Source organism: Bidens hawaiensis, unplaced genomic scaffold (genome assembly GCF_021521415.1).
Source record: "Bidens hawaiensis isolate Kalapana, Puna unplaced genomic scaffold, B.hawaiensis_p1.1 tig00037321_1, whole genome shotgun sequence".
NCBI classification, from domain to species: Eukaryota; Viridiplantae; Streptophyta; class Magnoliopsida; order Asterales; family Asteraceae; genus Bidens; species Bidens hawaiensis.
Genome location: NW_027496524.1, coordinates 15267 through 41589, shown reverse-complemented (window position 1 = coordinate 41589; position 26323 = coordinate 15267). Strand labels below are relative to the sequence as shown.

The 26323-nt window shown below is 36.2% G+C and overlaps 1 protein-coding gene across 1 annotated transcript in view; it reads left to right on the top strand.

The window, feature by feature from the left end:
* Positions 1-4330: 4330 nt before the first annotated feature.
* Positions 4331-26323, top strand: part of LOC143589279 (purple acid phosphatase 22-like) — a gene marked incomplete at its 3' end in the record, with an annotated part of 37254 nt that continues 15261 nt past the window's right edge. Inside the window, exons 1-2 of the mRNA XM_077070094.1 lie at positions 4331-4479; positions 4804-5095. Of these exons, the coding sequence (XP_076926209.1) occupies positions 4834-5095 (262 nt within the window). The remainder of the gene's footprint in view (positions 4480-4803; positions 5096-26323) is intronic.

The following is a 26323-nucleotide window of genomic DNA, read 5'->3' as shown; positions in this document are numbered from 1 at the left end:
CGGGAATCCTACTACTTCTACGAACGCTTGTGTTTATGTCTGATTTATCGGCAACAACAACTTGTTGATCAGACACTCCAACTTCCTCAGCGGTTGTTTGTGGTTCTTAAATTTCTTTAAGTTCGACAATGTTATCTCCAGTTCCTCGATCGAGAAATTCGTTCTTGAGGAAGTGGCCTTTCCTCTCGATAGAAATCAAATTTGTATCAGGATGAAAGAAGTAATAACCACTTTGGTTATAGTATCCGACGAAAACAACTTTTACGCCGCGGGGATCGAGTTTGTCATCAGATTAACTTGTGACATAATCATCGCATTCCCATACTCTATGTAACACCCCGGCTTTAGCAGAATACGCCCGGGTGTGACGTACAGATTGCCCAAAACACATGTGACACTATTAAGTGACAGTAATAACATTCATTGATTCAAATCCCAAGTACACAAGTTGTTCAATAAGACAAATATAAAGGAAAAACAATAAAACCCATCTTCTTGTTTATTCTTTAAATAATCCTAACTTCTAGTGTCTTTCGCCATTTCATCCTCTAATGTAAGTAGATGTAGCATATATATAAAATAAAGTCAACTAATTGAATAGTTGGTGAGTTCACACAAGTTTGATACGAGTACATAAAACCATACAATTCCATGAAAACTTGGTGTAGTAATAGCGCAAATAATGTCTTTTCCATTTGGTAACAACCAAATGTACTCGGATTGGGGGTCCCTATTCCACTCATAACATCGAGGTCCTGAGTACATAGGGGGGCGTATGATCATACTTATTGAGGAAACCATGAGCACGTAGTCTTTGAGCAAGTAAGCAAATAAGCACACAAGTCCATGTAACGAATTGCAGTTTGTAATAATAAATGAACGAAATTAAATTGTTAATAGCAATGTTTTCAGACCCGGACCGGAGATTGACCCGGACTGCTTACTGGGTCACAGGTCGGACCGACCCGGGAGGTCGGACCGGCCATTAACCCGGATGACGTCATAAATAATATATATACTTTTCATATATAAAACAATTGATGTTGAAGGACTTTTACTGTTTACTGAAATTTTAGAGGACCAAATATGTAAAACAGATATAATAATATACTAAATGGCAATTATTCACACTAAAAATGGACACCCCTTATTGTTCTCCATCTCTCTCTGCGATATTTTATAAATTTTCTTTCAAACCTAAATTAGATAACACACAGCCATCAACATCGTCGGCCGCCGCCGTCCATGGAAATAGAGCCGCTCACATCCACCTTTGTTCACCACCACTAGTGATAATAACGACCTTAGATCCGGCTATATTAAAGCTCGTAACATCTTCTTTTTCTTCTATTTTGTTCTCAATTCACAGATCTAGCAACTTCTACTGCCATCTCGGCGGTGTGTTAGAAGCTGCGGTGCATAAGGAGCGACGTTGGTGGAGTGAATAGGGTTGTAGTAACTTTGGTTGGTGTGTTTGGTATATGATATAATATGCAGATCTGATTAATTTTCATTGAAAAGGAAAAGATAAAAATTGTCGGGCTGACCGCCGGGTCACCGGGTCCGGTTCAACCGGCTCCCGTGAAGACCGGCCGGTTCATTAGAAAATGGGTCATATACTAAGACCCGGACCGGTATTAGCACCGGGTCCCGGGCCGGGTTTCAAAACACTGGTTAATAGGATATATATGCTACCCCCAAAATAGTAAAAAAGGTAAAAAGGGGGTGTGAGAAACTCACCTTTGAATTGGGATGATAAACTTGACAATGAAACGAAAGCGCGTTATATGAAACCGAACGATCGAATCTCACGAGCTAAAATAATAAAAACACAAGAATTACTAACTAATTTTATGGAAAAAATAAATGGCTGGTTTTAAGGTTCATGCATTATTAATTATAAGTATTTTGTTACACACTTTTAAGTATGTTAATATTTAAGTTAACGAGTTTTTATTACTTATTATTATAATATTACTTATGAGTTTTATATTAAATTTGTATATAATAATGTTACGGGTTTCTAGCGTTACCGGTGTATTTTATTTTAGTATAATTGTTGTCGGTATGCTTTATTTTTTAATAAACATTTGTCGGTTTAGGATTTATTATATATATTATTTATATAAATATTCTTCGAGTTTTAACGAGTTGTTTGGTTTGTAATAGTTGATTCTTGAACGGAAATTGTTAACGGTAATCAAAACATCTTTTATTTAACTATGAAACTAATTTTATTTATTTTGTATGATTTATAAATATATATTTAATTTATTAAAGCTAATAAAAAATGGTTTTCAAAAATATTAAAACAGGTTTGCTATGACCCGGGTTCGAACCCTGGTCTTCACAACCAAACAACACATACACAACACCCTGGACCTGTTGAGCCTTTTGTCTAAAAGATGAAAAGAATTAATTTTAAACACCAACCCAACTTCATCTTCTTCACATAAACCCTAGATTTCAATTCTTCCAATCCATTACATGTTTAATAGATTTAGGTTAGGGGTTTTGTTAAATGGATCAAACCAATGAAAACCCGCCTATCAATTACCTCTATTGATGCCGTAAAGTGGGTGAACGACGAGTTGGCCGGAATGTTTCTTGGACGAACGAATCAGGGATACTAACGAGTTTGTTTGTGTAAAACTATGTTTGTAGCATGTTTAGAAGATGATCGAGATGCTATTTATAGCCTCAATTGTTCCATTGGTGTGTTTAATTAGAGTTATTATGTTTTAATAATAATTCCGACGGGTTTAGCGATTATTATTAGTTAATTAGGGGTTAAATGGCAAAATAACTCGCGAATTAATGTTAATAATTAGTGAAGGAGTCGTTTGGTGGAATTAACGGATCAAAACGGAGTAAATATGAGTGTAATAAGGGTTGCCGGCGCCAAGATTCCGGCGGCCGGACTTTGGTCGGAAAGACGTAGGGGACAAGGGGCTGGGCTGGGTTTTTTTATTTATTTATTATATTATAATTTAAATCATATTTACACATTTAACCCCTGAACTTCTACAATATATATAAACTGTTTTAACTTTATTTTCACTTGAACCTTGAACTTTATAAACATAGTTAACTAAGTTAAACCTTGTCATATTTTCAATATCCTTAAATTGTTTACGTTTTATACCCGTACAGATTTAAACTTCGATTATTTAATTGACCTTTATAGCTTAGAGATTCGTTGATTAAACTAAACAGATAGAAAAATGAACGGATAACTACCATAAATCATCGTAATTAATATTAAATGATAAAAGAAAAACACGAATTTATTGAAACGACACAACGGGTCAGTTTAACAAATACAAATACAAATACGGATACGAATAAAATTTGACAAATGTCACACTCTAAGGAAAGACAAATTGCGCTTTCGCCCATGCCATATCTCATATGGCGTTTTGTTCACTTTCTTTCTTGGAGCCAGATTGACAATGCGGGTAGCGGTCATAAGGGCGAACCCCCAAAAGGAGTGAGGCAAGTTAGTTCTACACATCATCAATCGAACCATGTTTAGCAAAGTTCGATTTCTCCTCTCGCTCACGCCATTATGTTGGGATGTGTCAGGTGGAGTAAGCCATTTCACCATATAAGACAACCGACATTGATAAGTTATTACTCCATTTTCAAGCTTCTTCATAAAAGATTATCAAACATAATGGCTTTCATATATTTTTATAAAATGCAGTTTCATATATTACACGAAGAAGAACTTCCATTATACTATATGATTTCACTATATTTTGTTGCTTAATGTTTTTCAATATTATATTCTAATTGTTCATACAAATTTTTACGTCAAACGATTATTTGATATTCTAATCTTATACACATAATAAATTTACTAGCAAGTACGCTACATTGCAATTCTCATAACTTTCTATTCATCCAATTTATTTTAATTACAAAAATAAAAAAAAACATAATATTAATCACGTAAAATCATTTTTACACATAAATTCATAATTTTTATATTTATTCAAATAAACAATCATGCATGTTTACCTTTTACCTTACGAAAATATTAATTTTCATATGTGTGATACACGGCCACTAACATAGTAAACATTTTTAGAGTCTTCTTGTTTTTTTAATAATTTAATTACAAACATTTTTCTTACGAAAGTGAAATAAAGAGAATATTTATAGCATTTGATTGCTGAAAGCATATCCATTGAAAACATGGTCTGAAATTTGTAGTTTGCTTGACGCCACAGCAATCGTATGATAGGCAACCTGCCAAAACATTGCTTTAAACACCCACCCTTAGATTGTTAACAAACTAAGCCTTCTCCACACGCACACCTAATCATGCGGAAATTACTATACGAATACCATATCTTCCTCTTCTGGATATTGTTTTATGTACGGCCTCACCGTGCGTCAGTGGATTTTGTACGTCAACCACCACGGCCCTTGGTTTTCACCCCTCATAATCGTCCTCCATCACATCCTCAACAGGTATATATATGTAGCTCTGATCTATTTTCCTACCGGAAATTACTACAGCATTAATTTATTGTGTAACATACGTCTTAAGCCGTCATAATTCGGAATGCGCTCCACCTTAACAAATAGCTTGATACAGTCGGGCTAAAAAATCACGGATATCATGTGCGACAACATATAATCTAGCCTGATTTAATTATTATATATATATCTTCTTGTACTTAACTACTAGTATTATTATTTTAATTGTTTATTATATATAATTAAGGTTGTCTACACCTCTATATAAGAATTCATGCTTGATTAATATCTAAAAAGTCTTCAAAACACCTGTAGGTACATGTGTCTTTGGTAGGAAACAATTATATGAAGGTTTCATGGGTGACCGATGAAAGTCGTGTACCCTCCACAGTTGATTATGGAACAACTCCCGGGAAATATGATTCATCTGCCACCGGAGAACACACATCGTACCACTATTTCTTCTATAGTTCTAGCAAAATCCACCATGTCACCATTGGACCACTTCATCCAGCCACCACATATTACTACCGGTGTGGTGGCTCCGGCCCAGAGTTTAACTTTCGTACACCACCTGCTAGCTTTCCCATTGAGTTTGCGGTTGCTGGTGAGTACCATCTGAGACTCGTATGCTTTTTAATTTTATTGCCGGTGCTTTAATTAAGTATTCCTACATGTAGAGTTTTATTATTGCGTGTGAAGTTTTTCCATAACTGGGACGTTTTAAAAATTGTTTGCAAAGTGCTTTTTTCTAGTTATGTTCCGGTATTTTTATCTATCTTTGAAAAACGTGAACCTCGGTGCCTGGAATTTGAAAACCAGGCGGCGCCCGGTACATTGCGGTTGGCAAACGGCGCCGACGACAAACATTCTTGGCAGGTTTTATGAACATGTGGCGTTCACTTTTTGGTGTAGAATAACTAAGCGGACCAGTTGATTTTGGCCGGAACATGATGTAGCCCGTGGGTCCGGTTTTGGATGTTGATTTGTGGAATTAGAATGATCAGAGTGGCCATTGTGATCATTTTCCGAATTTTATTTCTATATAATATTTTTCTATTTAACAGATAAAGTAAGTTTGTCTCTAATCATACATCTAATGTTGAAATTTAAAGAAATATAAATGCACAAAGTTATGGTATTTTTATCTGCAAATTCTATTAACAAACATAATATAATATCAATAATATATATACAAGTTTTTATCCCCGTATTACAGGGTTGTTTTATATTATTTGTTTTTAATATTTATTTATTTTTTAAATTTTTATTTTTTTTATTATATGAAAGTTAATAATATACTTATTGGTTGATGATACATTTTTCACAAATAAATGAGATGTTATTACCCGGTTTAAAAACTATATGGGTTTTATGAGACTCAAGACATGTTTATTTTTTTTTTACTATAAAATCGGTTTTTTAGTTATAAATTATATATATCTTTTTTCAAATAAATCATATATTAATTTTTAGTATATCTCTACTTTATAGGATTTTTATATCAAATATTTGGTGAGATTAGTTTTTAATTTAATGAGATGTAATAACCCGTTTAAGAAAATATCTGGGTTTGATAAGACCCGTACCCGTGAATTCGGGTCATATGCATGAGAAGCCTCCATTTTAAAATTAAGTAAATCTGGTCACTCCAAAAAAAGTGGAGTGACCACATCGCGCCACGTAGGATTTTTATGTTTTCGTTTATATATATATACAGAGAGAGAGAGAGAATTATAGATATTATCCTTTATGTTTGTACCAGATTTCATTGGTTGTCCGTTATCTTTAAAATTAACATATTTGTACTTTACGTTTCCAAATGTTACACCGTTTGTCCTTTGTCCCTAGCCCAGTTAGTTTTTCTCGTTAAGTCTGGTCATGTGCATTGCACATGAGGGTACATTAGTCATTTTACCATTTTAATTATATAACCATTTTAATAATTAAAATATAGATAAAGATAAAGTAAATCTGTCACACCCTCAAAATCCACTAACGGAGTTTTACCGTCAGAGGGTGTGAACTAACAGGATCGGATTCATTAGTTATAATCAAACCATAAAAACGTTTACGAGTAATTAAATGCGGAAGTGTAAAAACCATAAAATAAATGTTGCGTCACGCAGAACGACTTAAACCCAATGATAACAGTTTTAAATAGTTTGCATACACAAAAGCGTTTCAGATAATGCATGATCCTATACCGCGCGCCCGCCTCGGCTACCTGAGAATAACATACTAAAAGTGTCAACACGGGGTTGGTGAGTTCACAAGTTTATATAAAATAAAGCGTTTGCGTTCAGCGTTTTGCGTTCAGCGTTTTGCGTTCAGCGTTTTGCGTTACCAGATAGTGTTATGTCAATTATATCTATAGGTAGCTAGCCTATAAAACAAGTATTACTAAGTGTTCGACACTGAAGCTGACTGTTTATCATTTGCCTTGCCACCAGGTCTATCCCGACCATGGTATGTGTTTAGCCAAGATTACACCCACTCGACCTCCAGTCGAGTTTAGCGTTGGGTGGGGTTTGTAAAACCCAGTAGTACTACTCAACAATGACTCGCTATTATCCAATATTAAACGGTTCGATGTGAATGAAGGACTTTAGTTATTGCGTTTGCCACTTAGTCTTTACAAGTGATATATAATCTATATTAACAAAATCTTAAATGCGTTTTCGGAGTATGTTATCTCCCCAAGTGAAAAGCGTTTGAAAACAGTTTAAAAGGGGTAAGTGAACTCACTGTTTGCGAAGAATTTCCCAAAATAATTCACCAAAGGATGTGCGTCACCGACAAAAACTCTCTCTAGCGTTCTAAAACAACAAAGAGATTTTCTAAGTGTCGGAACTATTATCGAGTCTCTAGACTCGGCACATAATACCTATGCACACAACATGTTTCGTGTTTCGTTTGTGAATCGTGTGTGACTTTAACAAGTGTATTTGTGATACGTTACATGTGGGAGCAATTATTTACGTGTCATGTATTCATAATGTACATCACTAGCAATTACTTCCCGTAAAGGCAATTTGGTCAACACATAACAATTAACTAGCAATTATTCCCCGCAAGGGCAATTTGATCAAAACACGACAACTATTTAGCAAGTATTCCCCGCAGGGACAAATTGGTCAAAACATAACAATTAACTAGCAATTATCATGTTTCATGCATTTTCACAAAATTCAGCAGCTAGTTTCAACGAGACAGAAATTCTACTTGAAAGATTGTACTATTCCACCGATCATAGCATCTCAATTAATTTACCAAAAATCATCACTAAAGCATGCATTTGTTAGGTTTCCAGAACATATTTTATTTTATTTTTATTCCACATAGATTTCTCATAATGATCAAAACACTACAGCAAGCTCATAACAGTCAAATTCATGCGCAACAGAATGTTATTTGAAATTCCCGTTAAATGAAAAATCCAATAATTGCATGACCACTTGGGTTAGGTTCCTAACTCAACATGTCAACTTCCAGAAGTGGAACCAACCCAATTGGTCTCATACTTCATGAGATATAATATTTACAAAACAACCTAACAGCAGGTCTAACAACTCAGCTTTGCACAACGTTTTTGTAAAATCATAAAGGTTAACTTTCACACGTCAAAAAATTGCAAATTTATATTCTTTAGAAACTAGACTCAACCTAGTTTACTGTAGTATCAATAATCTCAACCAATTTTCACAGTTACACCCCGATATAGTCAATTGAACATCAACAACACAATCTGTCCAGAAACTGTTTGCATCCAAACTCAACATATTAACTATCTATGGACCATAATCCGTTCATATAACATTCTAGACACCATAACCATCATCCATGCATATCAATTACACCATACATACATGGTTAGGGTTTTATTTGATCTCAAAATCAAAGACACAACAATTAACATGTAATAATATCAATTTTAGTTATCAAATCATCATCAATACATCATCAAATCAAACAAAGATCATATGAATACATCATATGAAATTTCCAGATTTTAGGGTTTATAATTATACCTTCAAAAGCACAAATATAAGCAAGAGGAAGGTAGAAGATGACTAGAATCGGGTGTAGGAGGCTTAAATTGTGAAAAACAATATCATAAACCAAGAGATATGTGTGTGTGTGTGAGCCGATCGTGAGGAGGGGGAAGGGGGGGCTGGCCGTCGGTTTTGGGAAGAGGGAGAGGGAGGAGAGGTTAGGGTTTATATTTATTAATAATAATAACATGTTACACTTTAGTCCCTCAACTTCTAGTTTGTACTTTTCTAGCTTAATTAACTAGTTCTAGCACATTGAGTTAACGTTTATAATAATGTTATCACATAACACATAAGTCTAACACATAATTATCACATAATTATTGTTTTGACGTTTTTCGTTTATTCACCAATTGTTTGCGTCAACTCGTTTGCGTTTCGGTGCAATTCCCGAAAGACTACACATGTAGTAAGTGTCAAGCGTCATTTAAACCCTTGTTTAAATGTAATGAGGTGTGCGTTATAGATTCAGTGATCTTTAAGTTTGAATTGACGGAGTTGAGTTAACGGAGTTAACCTGAAATTGACGAATGTCACATCATTCCCATGTTAAAGAATTTTCGTCCCGAAAATTTGAGTCAAGTCGTGATGAGTGTCTGAAAAAGTAAGAAAAATTTTTCAGTTTGTCATATAATCTTACAAACTCTTTCCCTGTTTATCTATGTTCTGCACTTTTCTTTCTACACCACCACCACCACAATCCAACCACCAACAACATAATCTCCGACCACCATAATCAATTGAACCGTCGGCCACCACTATCAAAAGATTCGACCACGAACATCAACAGAACCGTCGTCTACCACCATCAACAGAACCGCTAGCCGCCACCATCAATAGATCTGATCACCATTTCAACATATTCGTGACATTTAAGGTTTCTAATCAACGACTCTTCGTCTTCATACCGGTGTCGATCTATTATCTGGTCAGATTTGGAGGGGTTTAGCAATTAAAGGTACTTATCTATATTTGTGGCAAGATTATGGGCAAATCATTGCCATAGCAGAAGCCACCACCATCAACTTTAGCAGCGGCTACAGAGGTTTGCAGATTAGTAGTAAGAAGAACCGTTCCGGTGAATGACAAAGCCCGATGGAAATTCGAACCATGGTTGAAGATTTGCCGGTAAATATTGCGGATTGGGTTTTCTCGTACTTATGTCGTTGTAGAAGCACCATGAATCTCTTTTAACACTCCCATTGTCATTGATTGTTGGCTCAAAGTTATTAGGTCTTTAGATCCAAAGAGAAGAAGAGAGGGTGTTACATGTGGGGGAGGCAATCAGTGGTATTCTTGATTGGCGATGGGTAGTGGTGACTGATTTGGTGAACGAGTGAAGGAGATGGTGGTTGTTGGATGGTAGAAGGTGGTGGTGTAGGGGTGGGGTTGGGTGATGATGGTGGGTGACCTGAATTACAAAATATCTTTTATTATCAATTTTTTAATTATTAAAATGGTTATATAATTAAAAGGGTAAAATGACTAATGTGCCTTCATGTGCAATGCACATGACAAGACTTAACGAGAAAAAATAACTGGGTTAGGGTCAAATGACAAACGGTGTAACAATTGAAAACGTAAAGTACAAATTATGTAAATTTTAAAGATAAATGACAACCAATGAAATCTGGTACAAACATAAAGGACAATATCTATAATTCTGTCATATATATATATATATATATGATTGATTTCTTTTGAGAACCACTTTGAGTTTTAAGAACTCGACAGAACTCAACGTAACAAAAAAATTTTGAATTTTTTTACACGTATGTAATAGTAAGTGTAAGTAACGTAAAAAAATTACAGTAGTTTTTTACACACTGGATCAACTTATTATACATGTGTAACTAACTTTTAAACTTGTGTAATCATCAAAAAAAATTATTCACTCTCCTGATTCATTTTTTAATTAGATTTATTCTCAGCCACATATTTCATACTCATTTAATTAAATGTGTGATTCATATTGAGTTCTTAAAGCTCTTACAATGACAAAATTACAGAAATTGTCCTTTATGTATATCTGATTTCACTCGTTGTCCTTTATCTTCTAAATTGATATGTTTTGTCCTTTACTTTTCAAAATCCAACAGTGTTTATCCTTTAGCCCTAACTGCGTTAAATTTCATTGTTAAGTCTGAACATGTGCTTTGCACATGAGGGTAAATTGGTAATTTACTTATTTAATTAAAAAAACATTTTAATTTAATAGTTAAAACAAAAATATTTAATTGTTAAATCTAAAAGAGATATATATCTATATATTTAAAGAACACTCTCCATCTAGATCTACAACGCATCAAGAACCACCATCAATCCACCACCACCACCACCCTAGCACCACCAAACCTGCCGCCACCAAACAAACCTCCACCGCCACCACATCTGACACAGCCGCCACCATAGCAGCAACGGCCACCACCTATTACCCACTATCACCTAACCCCACACCACCGTACCACCCCAACACCAACCGCCGACGTCAAAAGAAGTCATGGAGCAGCACTTGTCCCCGTCAAAAACCCCTAAAAATCGCCCCATGATTTGGAGATTTATGCACTCTTCCACCATTGTATCTAACAAAGCCACCCTTATTTTAACATAAACCCTAAGAAAACCACAATTTGGGGATTTATGAAGTGAACAACAAAATGTATGCTTGTTTCCTTAAGAACAGTAGCAAATCCCACGTCTACAACACCTTATGGAATAGACGTTCCGTTTCACATTCAATTGGAGCTCTAATTACCTGACCCCAATTTCAACAAGCTAATGCTTCCTACTTCCCATTTCCATAAAAACAGAAAGAGATTGAGGATTCCGTTTGCTGCGAAGGATGTGTCACGGTTTTGGCGGTGCTATGGTGGTGGTGGTGGATTGATGTTGGTGATTGATGAGTTGCAGATCAAGATACAGGGAGAGAGAGAGTGAGAGAGAATTATATATATATATATATATATATATATATATATATATATCTTTTAGATTTAATAATTAAATAATTTAGTTTTAACTATTAAAATTAAAATGTTTTTTAATTAAATAAGTAAATTACCAATTTACCCTCACATGCAAAGAACATGACCAGACTTAACGATGAAAATTAACACAGTTAGGGCTAAAGGACAAACATTGTTGAATTTTGAAACGTAAAAGAGAAAACATATCAATTTAGAAGATAAAGGACAACGAGTAAAATCTGATACATACTGTATGTGACATACATAAATGACAATTTCTGTAAGTCTATCTTCTTACAACTCATCAAGGTTATCAAAATATTCATCCCCTATATATATATGACAAAAGAGCAAAAGACGTCCTTTATGTGTGGTTTGATTTTCATTATACGTCCTTTATCGAAACAAATAGCAGAAGACATAATTCATGTATCAAATTCCTTTCAACTTACATCCTTTGGCACTAACCCAGTTAAAATTTTCCGTTAACATTGGTTATGTGCTTTGCACATGAGGCCTGTGTTGTCATTTTACATGTTTATTTAATAACTAAAAATAAATATAAAAATGGATAAAATATCCCCCCCCCCTCTCTCTCTCTCTCCTACAAATCATTACCATCTTTCTTTTCTCTCTCTATTATATCCACAATCAAGAATTAAACAACCATAACCACTTTGACCACCTCCACTCCCCACCTACCGATCACCCCACCCATCACATGCCGTCGTTACAATTAGGGTCCAAACAACCATAAACTCAAATATATACGTATATCGAACCCCCAATTTCCATCGTCGCTAGAGGGGTTGCTGAAGTAGATGATGTCGAACCCCCAATTTCAGGTCCGATTTTGGCTCTCTTATGTCTAGTTCATCAAATATACTTTGACTTGTTCTGATTCAGGTTTGATTTGGTGTGAGTCATCCCTTTAGATCTAGGGTTTTAAACTTGATTCGTCTTCATTTCTAACCAATGATGGTTCAGTTTCATTGTTTCCCTTGATGGTGGTGGTGGCGGCGGGTGGTTGGGAGTTGGTCGTTGCCGGGAAACGTGTTTTGGTATGTGTTGGGTGGCTGGGAGTTGGTGGTTGTGGGTGGGGGTTGGTCTAATCCGATGTGGGTGGGAGTTGGTCGCCGGAAACGGGTTTTGGTGGTGATGGGTTGGATGGTGATGAAGAAAACGATTATAGGGAGGGGATGATAGGGGTGAGAGAGAGAGAGAGATGGGGGGAATTTATTTTATGTATTTTTATATTTATTTTTAGTTATTAAATAAATATGTAAAATGACTACACTACCCTCATGTGCAAAGCACATGACCAAGGTTAATGGAAAATTTTAACAAGGTTAGTGCCGAAGGACATAAGTTGAAAGGAATTTGATACATGAATAATGTCTTCTGCTATTTGTTTCGATAAAGGGCGTCTAATGAAAATCGGACCAAACATAAAGGACGTTTTTTGCTATTTTGTCTATATATATAAGGTAAGGATCCTAAGAGAATCATTTGAAAATTGAGAACTTTGAGAACCATTTTGGAACACTAAAAAAACATCTGAAAAAATATTTAAAAAAATTATAAAACAAAAAAAAACAAAACTTTTTAAAAAGTAAAAAAAACCAAAATTCTTATATTTTATCCCAGTTTCATAAAAAAACTTCGTATTATACAGATGTGTATAATTTCATTTAATCTCTAGTTACGTAATGTACACATATGTATACCTTAAATTGTACATATGTGTCTGTGAGAGAGAGAGATGGGGGAAATTTATTTTATGTATTTTTATATTTATTTTTAGTTATTAAATAAATATGTAAAATGACTACACTACCCTCATGTGCAAAGCACATGACCAAGGTTAATGGAAAATTTTAACAAGGTTAGTGCCGAAGGACATAAGTTGAAAGGAATTTGATACATGAATTATGTCTTCTGCTATTTGTTTCGATAAAGGGCGTCTAATGAAAATCGGACCATACATAAAGCACGTTTTTTGCTATTTTGTCTATATATATAAGGTAAGGATCCTAAGAGAATCATTTGAAAATTGAGAACTTTGAAAACCATTTTAGAACACTAAAAAAACATCTGAAAAAATATTTAAAAAAATTATAAAACAAAAAAACAAAACTTTTTAAAAAGTAAAAAAAACCAAAATTCTTATATTTTATCCCGGTTTCAGAAAAAAACTTCGTATTATACAGATGTGTATAATTTCATTTAATCTCTAGTTACGTAATGTACACATATGTATACCTTAAATTGTACATATGTGTATAAGAAAAACATGTAAGTATATATGTATATATTATACATATATGTAAAATTTAGCTAAACTGAGATGGGTTTTTTTATTAAACATGGATGATAAATAATACTTTTGGTTTTTTTACTTTTTTCATTATTGCGGTTTTTTTTGTTTGATGATTTTTTTTTATTTTTGGGTTTTTTGTGATTCAAAATGGTTCTCAATTTTTAGATGGTTCTCACATTATCCTGATAATATAATATATATATATATATATATATATATATATATATATATATATATATATATATATATATATATATAAAATGTTTAAGTTCAAGAGAGAAATGAGATTACTACGAGAAGTCATCTCAACCAATCAAAATTTTTCCTTTTATTTTTTCTTTTAATTAATTACAATGGTACAATGGTAAATATTCAAATTTATTTATATTTGAAAACAATTAACTTGCATTAATATTAGCATAATAAACTACACCAATCATAATAATAATCTACACATTATTCATATCAATCTACACAGATCATACTATAATCTATATCGATCATAATAATAACTTACACATTATTCATATTAACCTACACAGACCATAATATTAACCTACACTGATAATAATATTAACCTACACATTATTCATATTAAGCTACATATTATTCACATTTTAGTCAAACGTGATTTTATGGGTAACAAAACTCTATTTACAACACGTATACATACGCAGTTAAAAATATCCCTACACAGATTGATTGTAACATACTTAAATTAATAATCCTTGTAAAAAGATGAAATTTGTACATACACAATCTTACATTCCACCTACACACAATTAATCATACATAGTTTTGTATATATTTTATACATAAAATATGAACATTATTATTTATATAATTAAGCTAAATTTGGGAAATTGTCATATTAATTAATTAATCTAATTATGTTTGTTTAATTAAATTTAGTAGGTTACATAACAAAAATTTATCATTATATCTTTCATCATTAATACTTTCCATATCAGTTTCAATTTATTACACAATTGCCACTATAAATCTGGATCATTGATTTGACCAAATCAATGGTTCATGATCACTTCTCGTAATAATCTCATTTATCTCCTGAACCATCTCAAATATATATATATATATATATATATATATATATATATATTTATATATATATATATATATTGCAACTTTTTTATGTTCAACAAGTGTATATACAATGTGCTTAGTCAATGTCTCATTGACTTCTCTATTTGAGTAGTCACACCCTCAAAATCCACTAACAGAGTTTTACCGTCAGATGGTGTGAACTAACAGGACCAGAATCATTAGTTATATCAAACACCACAATTAAAGTTTTAAAAACAACCAAGACATCAAGTCTTAAGTATAAAGTGCGGAAGCGTAAATTGTAAAGCATAAAGTTGTGTCACACAGGACGACTAAAAAACACAGTTTTCATAATAAAACTCAAAAGAAGTTTAAAGCATAATAGTTCAATAAATACATGTCCTATACCACTCGACCGCCTCGTCTACCTGAGATAAACATATTAAAAGTGTCAACACAGGGTTGGTAAGTTCACAGGTTTATATAAATAAAGCGTTGCGTTTTAGCGTTACCAGATAGTGTTATGTCGATTATATATCAATAGGTAGCTAATCTATCAAGCATATATTACTAAGTGTTTGATACCGAAGCTGACTGTTTAGTTATTGCCATGCCACCATGTCAACCACGACCATGGTAAATGTGTTAGCCAAAATTACACCCACTCGACCTACAGCCGAGTTTAGAGTTGGGTGGGGTTTGTCAAACCCAGTAGTACTATTCAAAGGTGACTCGGTATTATCCAATATTAACCGGTTCGATGTTCAGAAGGACTTTAGTTGGTTTGTTTGCCACTTAGCCTTACTAGTGATATATAAAAATAACAAAATCCACACCGTTGGGGTATATTATCTCCCCCTAATATAAGCGTTAAAAAGAGTAAATGGGCCGTGAAACTCACTGTTTGCGAAGATAACAAAAGATCCGAGAAAAGTGTGCGTCACTGAAAATTCTAACTAATGCTCTAAAAACAAAACGAGATTTTCTAAGTATTTGTACTAAGAGTGAGTTCCTAGACTCGATACATGAAACTTATGCATGAGATGTGTTCGTGTTACTTTGTGAAACATGTGTGACTCGACAAACACGTTAGTGATGGTTACATGTGTGAAAAAGTATTAATTGTTAAGTGTTACTATTGTACATTACTAGTAAACTATCTCCCACGAGGGCAAATAAGTCAAACACGTAGCAAACATCGATCAACAATACGTAGAAATAGAACCAACCCATTTGGTCTTGTCGTTTATGAGATATACTAATTACAAAACAGCCTACAAGCAGGCTTCCCGAATCATACTTGCACAACATATTTGTAAATTAATAAAAACTAACTTTTACACGTCCAAAAATTACAAACTCAAACTCTTTAGAAAATAGACTCGACCTACTACATCATAGAGTCAATAATCACTTCCAAACACAACATTAATATCAAGTTACAGTCATTAAAACACGAATTTAAGAATCTGTTCAGCATCAGTTTTCACCAAAATTCAACAAACTATTACCTATGAGCTAGAAATCATGCATACAACCCTTTAGATACATAATCCACCAACCATGCATCTCAATTTCACTTTACATGCACATTTAAGGTTTTACTTCAAAATTCAATTTCAAGAAACATGTGATTAACAATCAATAACAATACAACTAGTTATCAATTCACTAGTATTCATCAACAAACATACAAATAAACCCTAATGCATCTTAAATCATCACTTTCAAGATTTAGGGTTTTGATTAACATGTTCAATAGCATATTTAAATTCATAGAATGACTAAAGAGGATGTTAATTACCTATCTAGCACCTTGAATCCTCCAACCAAACTTGAAAAACACTTTATATGTGTGTGTGTGTGGATTTACGGTCGCCAAGAGGGAGAGAGAGAGAGGGAGGCCGATCGCAGGGGGGGGGGGGGAATTAGGGTTGGGTAATAATTTGTTTATATAATTAATAATGTTACACTTAACCCCCTAATCTTCTAGTTAATCAATTTCTAGCACAAAATAGTTTATTTTCTCATGAATTAACGTTATGCATATAAACACCAAGTAGCACATAAACGTAACACATAATTATCAAATACTTTATGATATTTATTTTCTGTTCACCAACGTTTTGAGTCGACTCGTGTGTGTTTCGGTGAAACTCCGAAAGACTACTTGTGTAATGATTGTCATGTGTCATTTAAACCCTAATTTAAATGTAATGGGATATGCGTTACAGTTCGTGTGATCTTGCGTTTTGAATTAATGTAGTTCGGATTAACGGAGTTAACCAGAAATTGGCGAGTGTCGCATCATTCCCATGTTGAAAGAATTTTCGTCCCGAAAATTTGCGTCATGTCGCGGTGGCTGTCTGAAAAAGGCAAAAATTTTCAGTTTGTCACATCATCCCCTTGTAGAAAGAAATTTTGTCCCGAAATATAATTCAAACCTCTGATATATTCTGACGGTTTGTCGGATTTCGCGGTTTTCGGTGCTTGGTCAACCCTTCAAAAAGATGAGGATATTTTTTCATCATTTGATCCTCGCGTTCCCATGTGAACTCTGGTCCACGTCTCAAGTTCCAACGAACTTTAACGATGGGAATCTTGCTGTGTTTGAGTGTTTTGGTTTCCCAATCCAAGACTTCGACTGGTTCTTCGATGAAGCGTAACTGTTCATCAACTTGCAACTCGCCTAAAGGGACTACTTGTTTTTCATCAGAAAGGCATTTCTTCAAGTTGGATACATGAAATATATTGTGTACGGCACTGAGTTCTGCCGGTAGATCCAATCGGTACGCTACCGGACCAATACGCTCAATTATCCGATATGGGCCAACGTATCATGGATTGAAGTTTGTTTCGCTTTCCAAAATGAACTACACCTTTCCAATGTGAGACTTTCAGTAAAACCTTGTCATCCACTTGGAATTCAAGAGGTTTTCGGCGCTTGTCGGCGTAACTCTTTTGGCAATCCCGTGCTGCTGCCATGCGATTTCGGATTTGGACAATCTTCTCTGAGGTTTTGAGCACTAACTCTGGACCAGTGATTTGGCTATCACTCACTTCGGCCCAGCAAAGAGGCCATCGACACTTTCGTCCGTACAACGCTTCAAACGGCGCTGCTTTAATACTAGCGTGGTAGCTGTTATTATACGTAAACTGTACCAGGGGTAAGTGGGGTTCCCAGCTCTTTCCGAAGTCCAACACGCATGCACGCAACATGTCTTCCAAAGTCTTGATGGTGCATTCACTTTGCCCATCCGTCTGAGGATGGTACGCTGTGCTCATATCAAGGCGGGTGCCTAGTGCGCCCTGTAATGACTTCCAAAAGTGCGAAGGGAAACGGTAATCTTGATCAGATATGATTGAGACAGGCACTCCGTGTCAAGACACTACCTCTTTCATGTAGATGCGAGTCAGACTTTCCATTTTGTCTTATTCCTTAATCGCTAGGAAATGGGCAGACTTAGTTAACCGGTCAATGATCACCCAGATGGTATCGCATCCCATCGGTGTTTTGGGTAAGCCTTTGATGAAGTCCATGGAAATGTGTTCCCATTTCCACGTTGGGATTTCCGGTTGCTGTAACAGTCCGGATGGTTTCTAATATTCCACCTTGACTCTTGCACAGGTTAAACATTTGCTCACGTAGGTGGCAATATCGGCTTTCATGTTTGGCCACCAGTAAAGTTTCGTTAGGTCATGGTACATTTTATCTGAGTCACGGTGAATGGAATATCGGGACTTGTGTGCCACGTCCATCACCAGATTTCTCAAGTTTCTGTATCGAGGGACCCAATTCCAGTTTTCGAAGTATCGGACCCCGTCCGATTTGGTTTCAAGCTACTTCTCCATGCCCCGCATGGATTCGGATGGAACGTTATCGTCTTTCAAAGCTTCGAGTTGAGGATCACGAATCTGATCAGGTAAGTTGGCATGAATCGTGAGTTGTAATGCTCACACTCGTCTAGGCTTATCAGTTTCCTTTCTGCTGAGAGCATCGGCCACTACATTGGCCTTGCCAGGGTGGTTTTTGATGGCACAATCATAATCCTTAAGTAGCTCGACCCAACGACGCTGTCGCATGTTCAACTCCTTTTGATCGTAGATATGTTGGAGACTCTTATGGTCGGTGTAAATGGTGAATTTGGTACCGTACAAGTAATGTCTCCATATCTTAAGGACAAACACCACAGCTCCGAGTTCCAAGTCGTGGGTCGTATATTTCTTCTCGTGTACTCGCAGTTTTCGAGAGGAATAGGCTATAACTTTCTCAAGTTGCATCAACACGCAACCGAGACCCTGTATCGATGCGTCACAGTGTACCTCGAAATTTTATGTTCCCACAGGGAGGGCTAGGATAGGCGCGTTACAGAGTTTGGTTTTCAAGAGTTGGAAGGCAGTCTCCTGCGCGTCACCCCAATTGTACTTAGTACCCTTGTGTGTCAGTGTGGTGAGAGGTTGAGCAATATTCAAAATTCCCTCGATGAAACGTCGATAGTAGCCAGCCAGTCCTAGGAATTGTCGCACCTCAGTCGGAGTCTTAGGTGCTTCCCAGTTTTTGATGGCCTCTACCTTGCCTGGATCGACATGGATACCACTCTCATTGATCACATGTCCTAAGAAGTGAACCTCGCGAAGCAAAAATTCGCATTTCGATAGCTTAGCGTATAGTTATTCCTTCTTTAGCAATTCCAGGACTAACCTCAGGTGTTCTTCATGTTCGGCCATGTTCTTGGAGTAGACAAGGATATCATCGATAAAGACAATAACAAACTTGTCGAGGTACGCCTTGCATTCTCTGTTCATGAGGTCCATGAATACGGCTGGTGCATTGGTTAAGTTAAAAGGCATAACCGAAAACTCATAGTGACCATACCGGGCTCTGAATGTCGTCTTCGAAATGTCTTCTTCGCGCACTCTTAATTGATGGTAACCAGATCTTAGATCGATCGTCAAATAGTAACTCGATACTTGAAGCTGGTCGAAAAGATCATCAATTCGGGGTAGGGGATAACGGTTTTTGACCGTCACCTTATTCATCTCCCGGTAGTCGATGCACATGCGGAAAGTCCCGTCTTTCTTTCTAACAAATAGGACAGGGGCTTCCCATGGTGATGAGCTGGGTCGGATGAAACCTTTATCCAAAAAGTCTTGCAACTGAGAGGACAACTCTTGAAGCTCCGCCGGTGCGAGCCGATACGGGGCTCGTGCTATAGGTGCAGCACCAGGTGCTAAGTCGATTTGGAACTCGACTTGCCGAATGGGTGGGAGTCCTGGCAAATCTTCCAGGAAGACTTCGAGAAAATCTCGCACAATCGGTATATCTTCGATCCGCTATTCTCCCGCGGGTTTCTCAATAACATAAGCTAAAATCTCCAGATGACCCTTCCGTAAATATTTCTGCGCCTTTATGAGGGTGATGATTCTAGTGGTCATGCCGCTCTTCTCACCCTGTACCGAGATGATATCGCCGAAAGGAGTAGTGATATGAACTATCTTATCATGGCATATAATCTCAGCTCTATTCTCGAATAACCAGTCCATGCCGACAACAACGTCGAAACTACAAAGTGTAAAGGGTATGAGGTCGATATCGAAAGTATGACCCGACAGTTTCAACTTACATCCCGCTAGTACATGAGTTGTTTCTATAGACTTACCGTCAGCTAATTCAACAGGAAACTTAGCATCTAACGGGGTTGGGGTTAAGTCTAAGAGTTCACTTAAGGCTTTCAACACAAAACTCCTATAAGCTCCAGTGTCAAACAATATATAAGCAAAACAGTCGTTTACGGGAAACTTACCGGTAACCACTTTCAGATCTCTACGGGCATGGCCAGATCCAATGACAAAGGCTTTACCCTTAGTACCTCCTCCGTTACTTCTATTGCCTCTGTTTCTCTCATTCTGCTTCAGCTTAGGACAGTCCTTCCTGAAGTGACCCTCCTGACCACACTCAAAACACCCTTTCATTGTTGTAGGTTGTTTAGGAGCACCCTTACCTGCGAGTTCACCCCTACAGTCCTTGGCCTGATGACCCATTTTACTGCATCACAGACACTTTGCATGGGCCAGCATGGTGATAGTTGCACTTGTTGCACTTTGGGTACTTGCCAGCATAGCCACTTGAAACCTGTCCGCCACCGCTGTTGTTGTTGAAACCCTGGTTATTGAAGTTCCGGGTGGGTTCGGGTTTACGGTGTTATTGTTGTGGGGGGAGTTCGATGATGAGGACCTTGTGTTGTCAAACTTCCTCTTTCCATTCCCAGAGTTGTTGTTGTCATTGCTCGAGTTGTCACGAGTTTTAGAGGTGGAACCTCTAGGTGGTAACGCACCTTGTGCCAGTGCTTGATTCGTCAGCTTGTGGGCTATTCGGATCGCTTGCTGAATAGTGGTTGGTTTAGAAGACGTCACCATACCTTGAATCTGGGGCACAAAACCATCGATATACATCTCGATTCTCTTACTTGGCGGATCTACCATCCGCGAGCACATCACCGCCAGTTCGTGGGAACGGGTGGTGTAGGCTTCAATCTCGGAACCCACCATCTTTAACGCCCAAATTTCGACTCCAACTTCGAGATTTCCTCTCTAGGACAATACTCTTCTCGCATCATGTTCTTGAATTCTTCCCAATTCATGGCATTTGCCAATTCCAAACCAAGAATCTGCACATTAGAATTCCACCAGGTGAGGGCGGAATCTTGCAGTGTTCCGGCAGCAAACTTGACCCTGCTGGCTGGTGGACAGTTACACATCTCAAAAGTTGACTCTGCCTTCTCGGCCCAAAGTAGGAAACCTATGGCTCCCTCGGTGCTGTCGAACGAACTGGGTTTACAGTCTAATTAATTCTTGAAAGTACAGACTCCGGCTTGAGCTCCGGCTAGATTCTGAACATGAGCAGCAAGAGCCGCCACCGCATGGTCGTTTAGTAATGCTTGGAGTTCTGCTGCGGTCATGTTGATGTTACCACGACCAGGGTTTCTTCCAAACATCTCCTAGAATCACAGCATAAAATGTTAAACATGAACTCTCGATTTCATATGCAACACACCATACATGTAATAAAGGGTAGAAAAAGAAATAAAACATCGCATCACAACCATATAATAATCCAAACAATAATTCATGATTAAAACCATTGTATCCTCAGCAAAGTATTTAAAATCAATCCTTAAAATTATAGAATACATAAGTTTGGATAGAGACAACCCCTCCATCTAGGTGTTATCATCCTTAGATGTCATCGTCTGAGGACACGTCCGAGTGTGCCTCCTCCTCAGCCAGCTCTTCCTCTGGTTCCTCTTCAGGATCTTCCTATGGATCTTCATCGGGATCCCCTTCCTGTCCAGCTGCGTTCTGTGACACCCGGTAATTTTCCATATTCTTTAATCTTTATAATTGATCAAAATTACGTGTCATTTATATAATTTATATGAGGTATAAACCATAGTATACTTGAAATGTGGACGAGAACAGTCGTTAATGCCTATAGGATTGTATAAAGTGCCGATGACAACGGCTATATGATAAAGATAGCCCAGTAATAGTTTAGAGGTGACAAATATATCAAGCTAAATATATATCTATGATACAATATAAAGGGTAATGGTAAGACCATGCCCAGTAATGTCCTAATTCCCTAATTTGGACCAAAACGCCATAAACGTTTAAATAATAGAATATAGTCGCTGAACCGGCCAAATTAATGACACATTATACAGTGAGACGATCAAGATATGAAACTATGAAGTGTTTAAAGGTATACTAGTCGGAATAATATGAAGATAATAATTTAAACAATCCATGAAAGATTACAATATGGAGCACTATTTAACCGAATATAACTCCGGGCTAAATTTAAATATACATCATACCGGGAACCGAAATAAATACCGGGTTCCATACCATCTATAATACTTTATAGGTGACTAAATAAATTAAGAGAAGCTCATAATACCCAAGTCCAATATAAATTCCATAACTTGTTTACTCGATGATCAACTCGTCCTAACGACTATCCACTTAAGACCCGAACCAAGATTGAACTTAGCACTACATTTGGACAACCAATATATTTATTAAATGACCATAATACCTTCCCTTTGCAGCCCAAAGCCGAACCCCAACCTCTTCCCATTCAGTTTTAATGTACAAGGAACAAACACCACATTAAATCTTATAAACCATTATCCATGCACCCATATGTATCATGATCATGTATCATCATCATCACCAACATCATCATAATCTTGGTTACTTGCAAGATCAACCAAAGTCCCTAAAAGGCTTCACAAAATCTGCTCACATTATAATATTACAAAGACCATACCTTTGACCATTTCACTTGACAAGATCTTGAGGAGTTAGCAGGATTTCAATCCCTAAACTTAAGGGATGATGTCCCCTACACTATTATTTATATACACCATCAGATCTTCAGCTGAAATTCACCACAAACATTCAAGAACACAATCCAAATCTCCCTTGTTCCTCTCTCGGCCGAAGAACAGCAGCAGGCCACCAAACAACCGCCTCTTTGCAACCCGTTTTCTCTATAATGCTGCTCTGAACATCTTGAACCCTATATATCGTTGGAAAGCTAGAATAAATCCTTAAACCGTGGTAGAAAGCCTTGAACGGATCTCTGCCCGGAAGACTCGGTAAGAAGCTTTGAACCTTCAAAGGTCACTACTGGAAACTGCATTTTCCAGCAGTACCCCCCTCTCTTCTTTTGTTCATATCTCACAAACCACTTGGTATTTTTGGGTGATTCTTGTTTAGGAATCCAAGGAAACTCGCAAGGATCACGAACCACCTTTTGAACGTCCATTTCCGGCTTCGTTTCAGCACTAGGTGAGCCAAAACGTGAATTGTAACAGTTTATAGTGGCTGGAAAATCATAAATTCTGTCCCGCCATGGTCTCATCATTTTACTTGACCCTAATCCACCTATTTCATGTTATTTGAACATAATGTAGACTCTTAACATCGTGGTTAACGTCAAGGAACTTGGATCTCGTCTTAAATCGCTCAAAAACCGACATTCCCAAGGTACTAATGCCATAAAATGTTTAGTAGAAAAACATGGACTAAGCCTAAGATACGTATACATAATGAGGTGATTAGACATAAACATAAACTTGAAGTGTGTTGAAATGACATATAATTAAGGATAAATCATGTTAAGTAAAAGATATAAAGGATTTAAAGGGTGTTTAAGGAAGGTTAAGGTTAATAGAACACCTAGTTAAGGTAAAAATGATCTTGAGTAGTAAAACCCACTTTTAAATAAACAAGATGATATAAATGTAAAGATGGAACTTTGGTTATGTTAAACTTTAAAAAGGGTATAACTAACGTATTAAAAACCGTATCGAGTTTGTCATAAAAGTAAAAATAATAATAGTAATAATAATAATAATAATAATAATAATAATAATAAAAAAAAAATAGGAACACTAGTAATAAAAAAATGAAAGTATAAATGAAAGTGAACCTTAAACATAAAGTGCAACCCTTGCACCAAAACATGGAAATAAATATAACGACAATGGTACGGGTAAAAATCCAAGGTACACGTATATTCCTATATACGCAAATGAAAATACCCATGTATAATGTTATAAAAACAAAGGATGTGTATAAGAGTTATAAAAGTAAAAGATAACTATATGTTACGAAGACGAAAATACTAATAATACTTATCATATACATGAAGAAATGATATATACAATTAATACACATATGTTCCTATATACGCAAATGAAAATACCCATGTATAATGATATAAAAACAAAGGATGTGTATAAGAGTTATAAAAGTAAAAGATAACTATATGTTACGAAGACGAAAATACTAATAATACTTATCATATACATGAAGAAATGATATATACAATTAATACACATATATTCCTATATATGTGCCACAAGTATAAATATAAAATACGGGTTTTTGTGATGGACATTGCGAGTAACTGGAAGGGTGGAGGTGCCGGTAGTCGGGACGTCCTGTCTAGGCTGGTAACTGAATATATCATAGATGGGCCCGTTACCTACCTGGGGACTAACGATGAGAGCTCCAAAACCTATTAGGCTAAAGCATGTCACGAACGTCATGATTACCGACGAATAATTTGTATCGAGCATTCCCTAATGCTCGGAGGATATATATATAAAGAGGATATAACGGAAATACATAACAAGTATAAGACGTTGTCTAACGTCCGTATCGCTAATGTATAAAAAGTATACATATATACCGTCACCTCATAAGTATGTATCGGGCTAAGTATTAATAGTTATATATTATGTACTGAAGTGCATACGTATACGATATAATACAGGAAACTCACCAAGTATAACGGAACATTATTCCTCATTTAAGGTGAGTCTCACAGCCCCTATTTTCACTATTTTCACTATGTTTTAAACTGTTTTCGGGGCGAGGGACACATGTTTAAATATGTTTTATCATGGTGTATATCTTGATTTACAATGTGCGTGTACATGAGATATTTGGCGCGCTCATGGTACATAAAGTCCCCGGTATATATTGTAACCATAAACTATAGGCAACTATAGCCGAGGAACTCTACGGGTAGTACTACTGGTCTGACCAACCCACTCGTAAGTGGTCGCGCCACTTTATAAAACGGGTGCTTAGTTTTCCGATTTATTTATTCCCTCGTGGACTCGTGGGATGTTATGTGGGGCTTTATGGTGTATATATATAGTCAAGGAATGGTTACGAACTCATGTATTCACGTTACACTGCAAGTCATGGATACTGCATTCATGACGTTATGAGAATTATATTATAAAGCATTTTATCGAGTCACAAAACTTGTGAACTCACTCAGTTTATACTGATTAAATTATTTTACGTGTCTTTCAGGTATTTAGCTACGTGGAGAGGTCACGGTGTCTCACTACGATTTTATGTTTAACTATGGAAATTTCATGTATGAGGATTTTATATTTTGGAGTTTTCACGGTTATACCTCCCTTCGGCAGGACATAACTGTGAAATCTCAATATGTTATATGTAAACCTTTTTATGGATATTTTTGTAAAACTTATATTATGAATAAAATCCTCATGTATTTTATCATATAGTTGTTGCTTAACCGCGCTCTCGAAAACTTTTCATGAGTCGCACACCGGTTGTTTCCGCCTATGGACCGGGTGTGACAGACTGGTATCAGAGCCAAGGTTATAGCGAACTAGGATTCAACCCTGAGTCTAGGCTATAACCCCTTAGATTCCCTCATGAAAACGTTTTTCATGCATGACATGTTTTCAAAACTTGCATTACACGAGAGTGCACGTGTCTTCACGACACCTTTATCGCAACTAATGGTCTAGTATAGGAATGACCAAAATAAGGGATAGAAAAAAAAAGCGATATTATCACTAATTAAACCT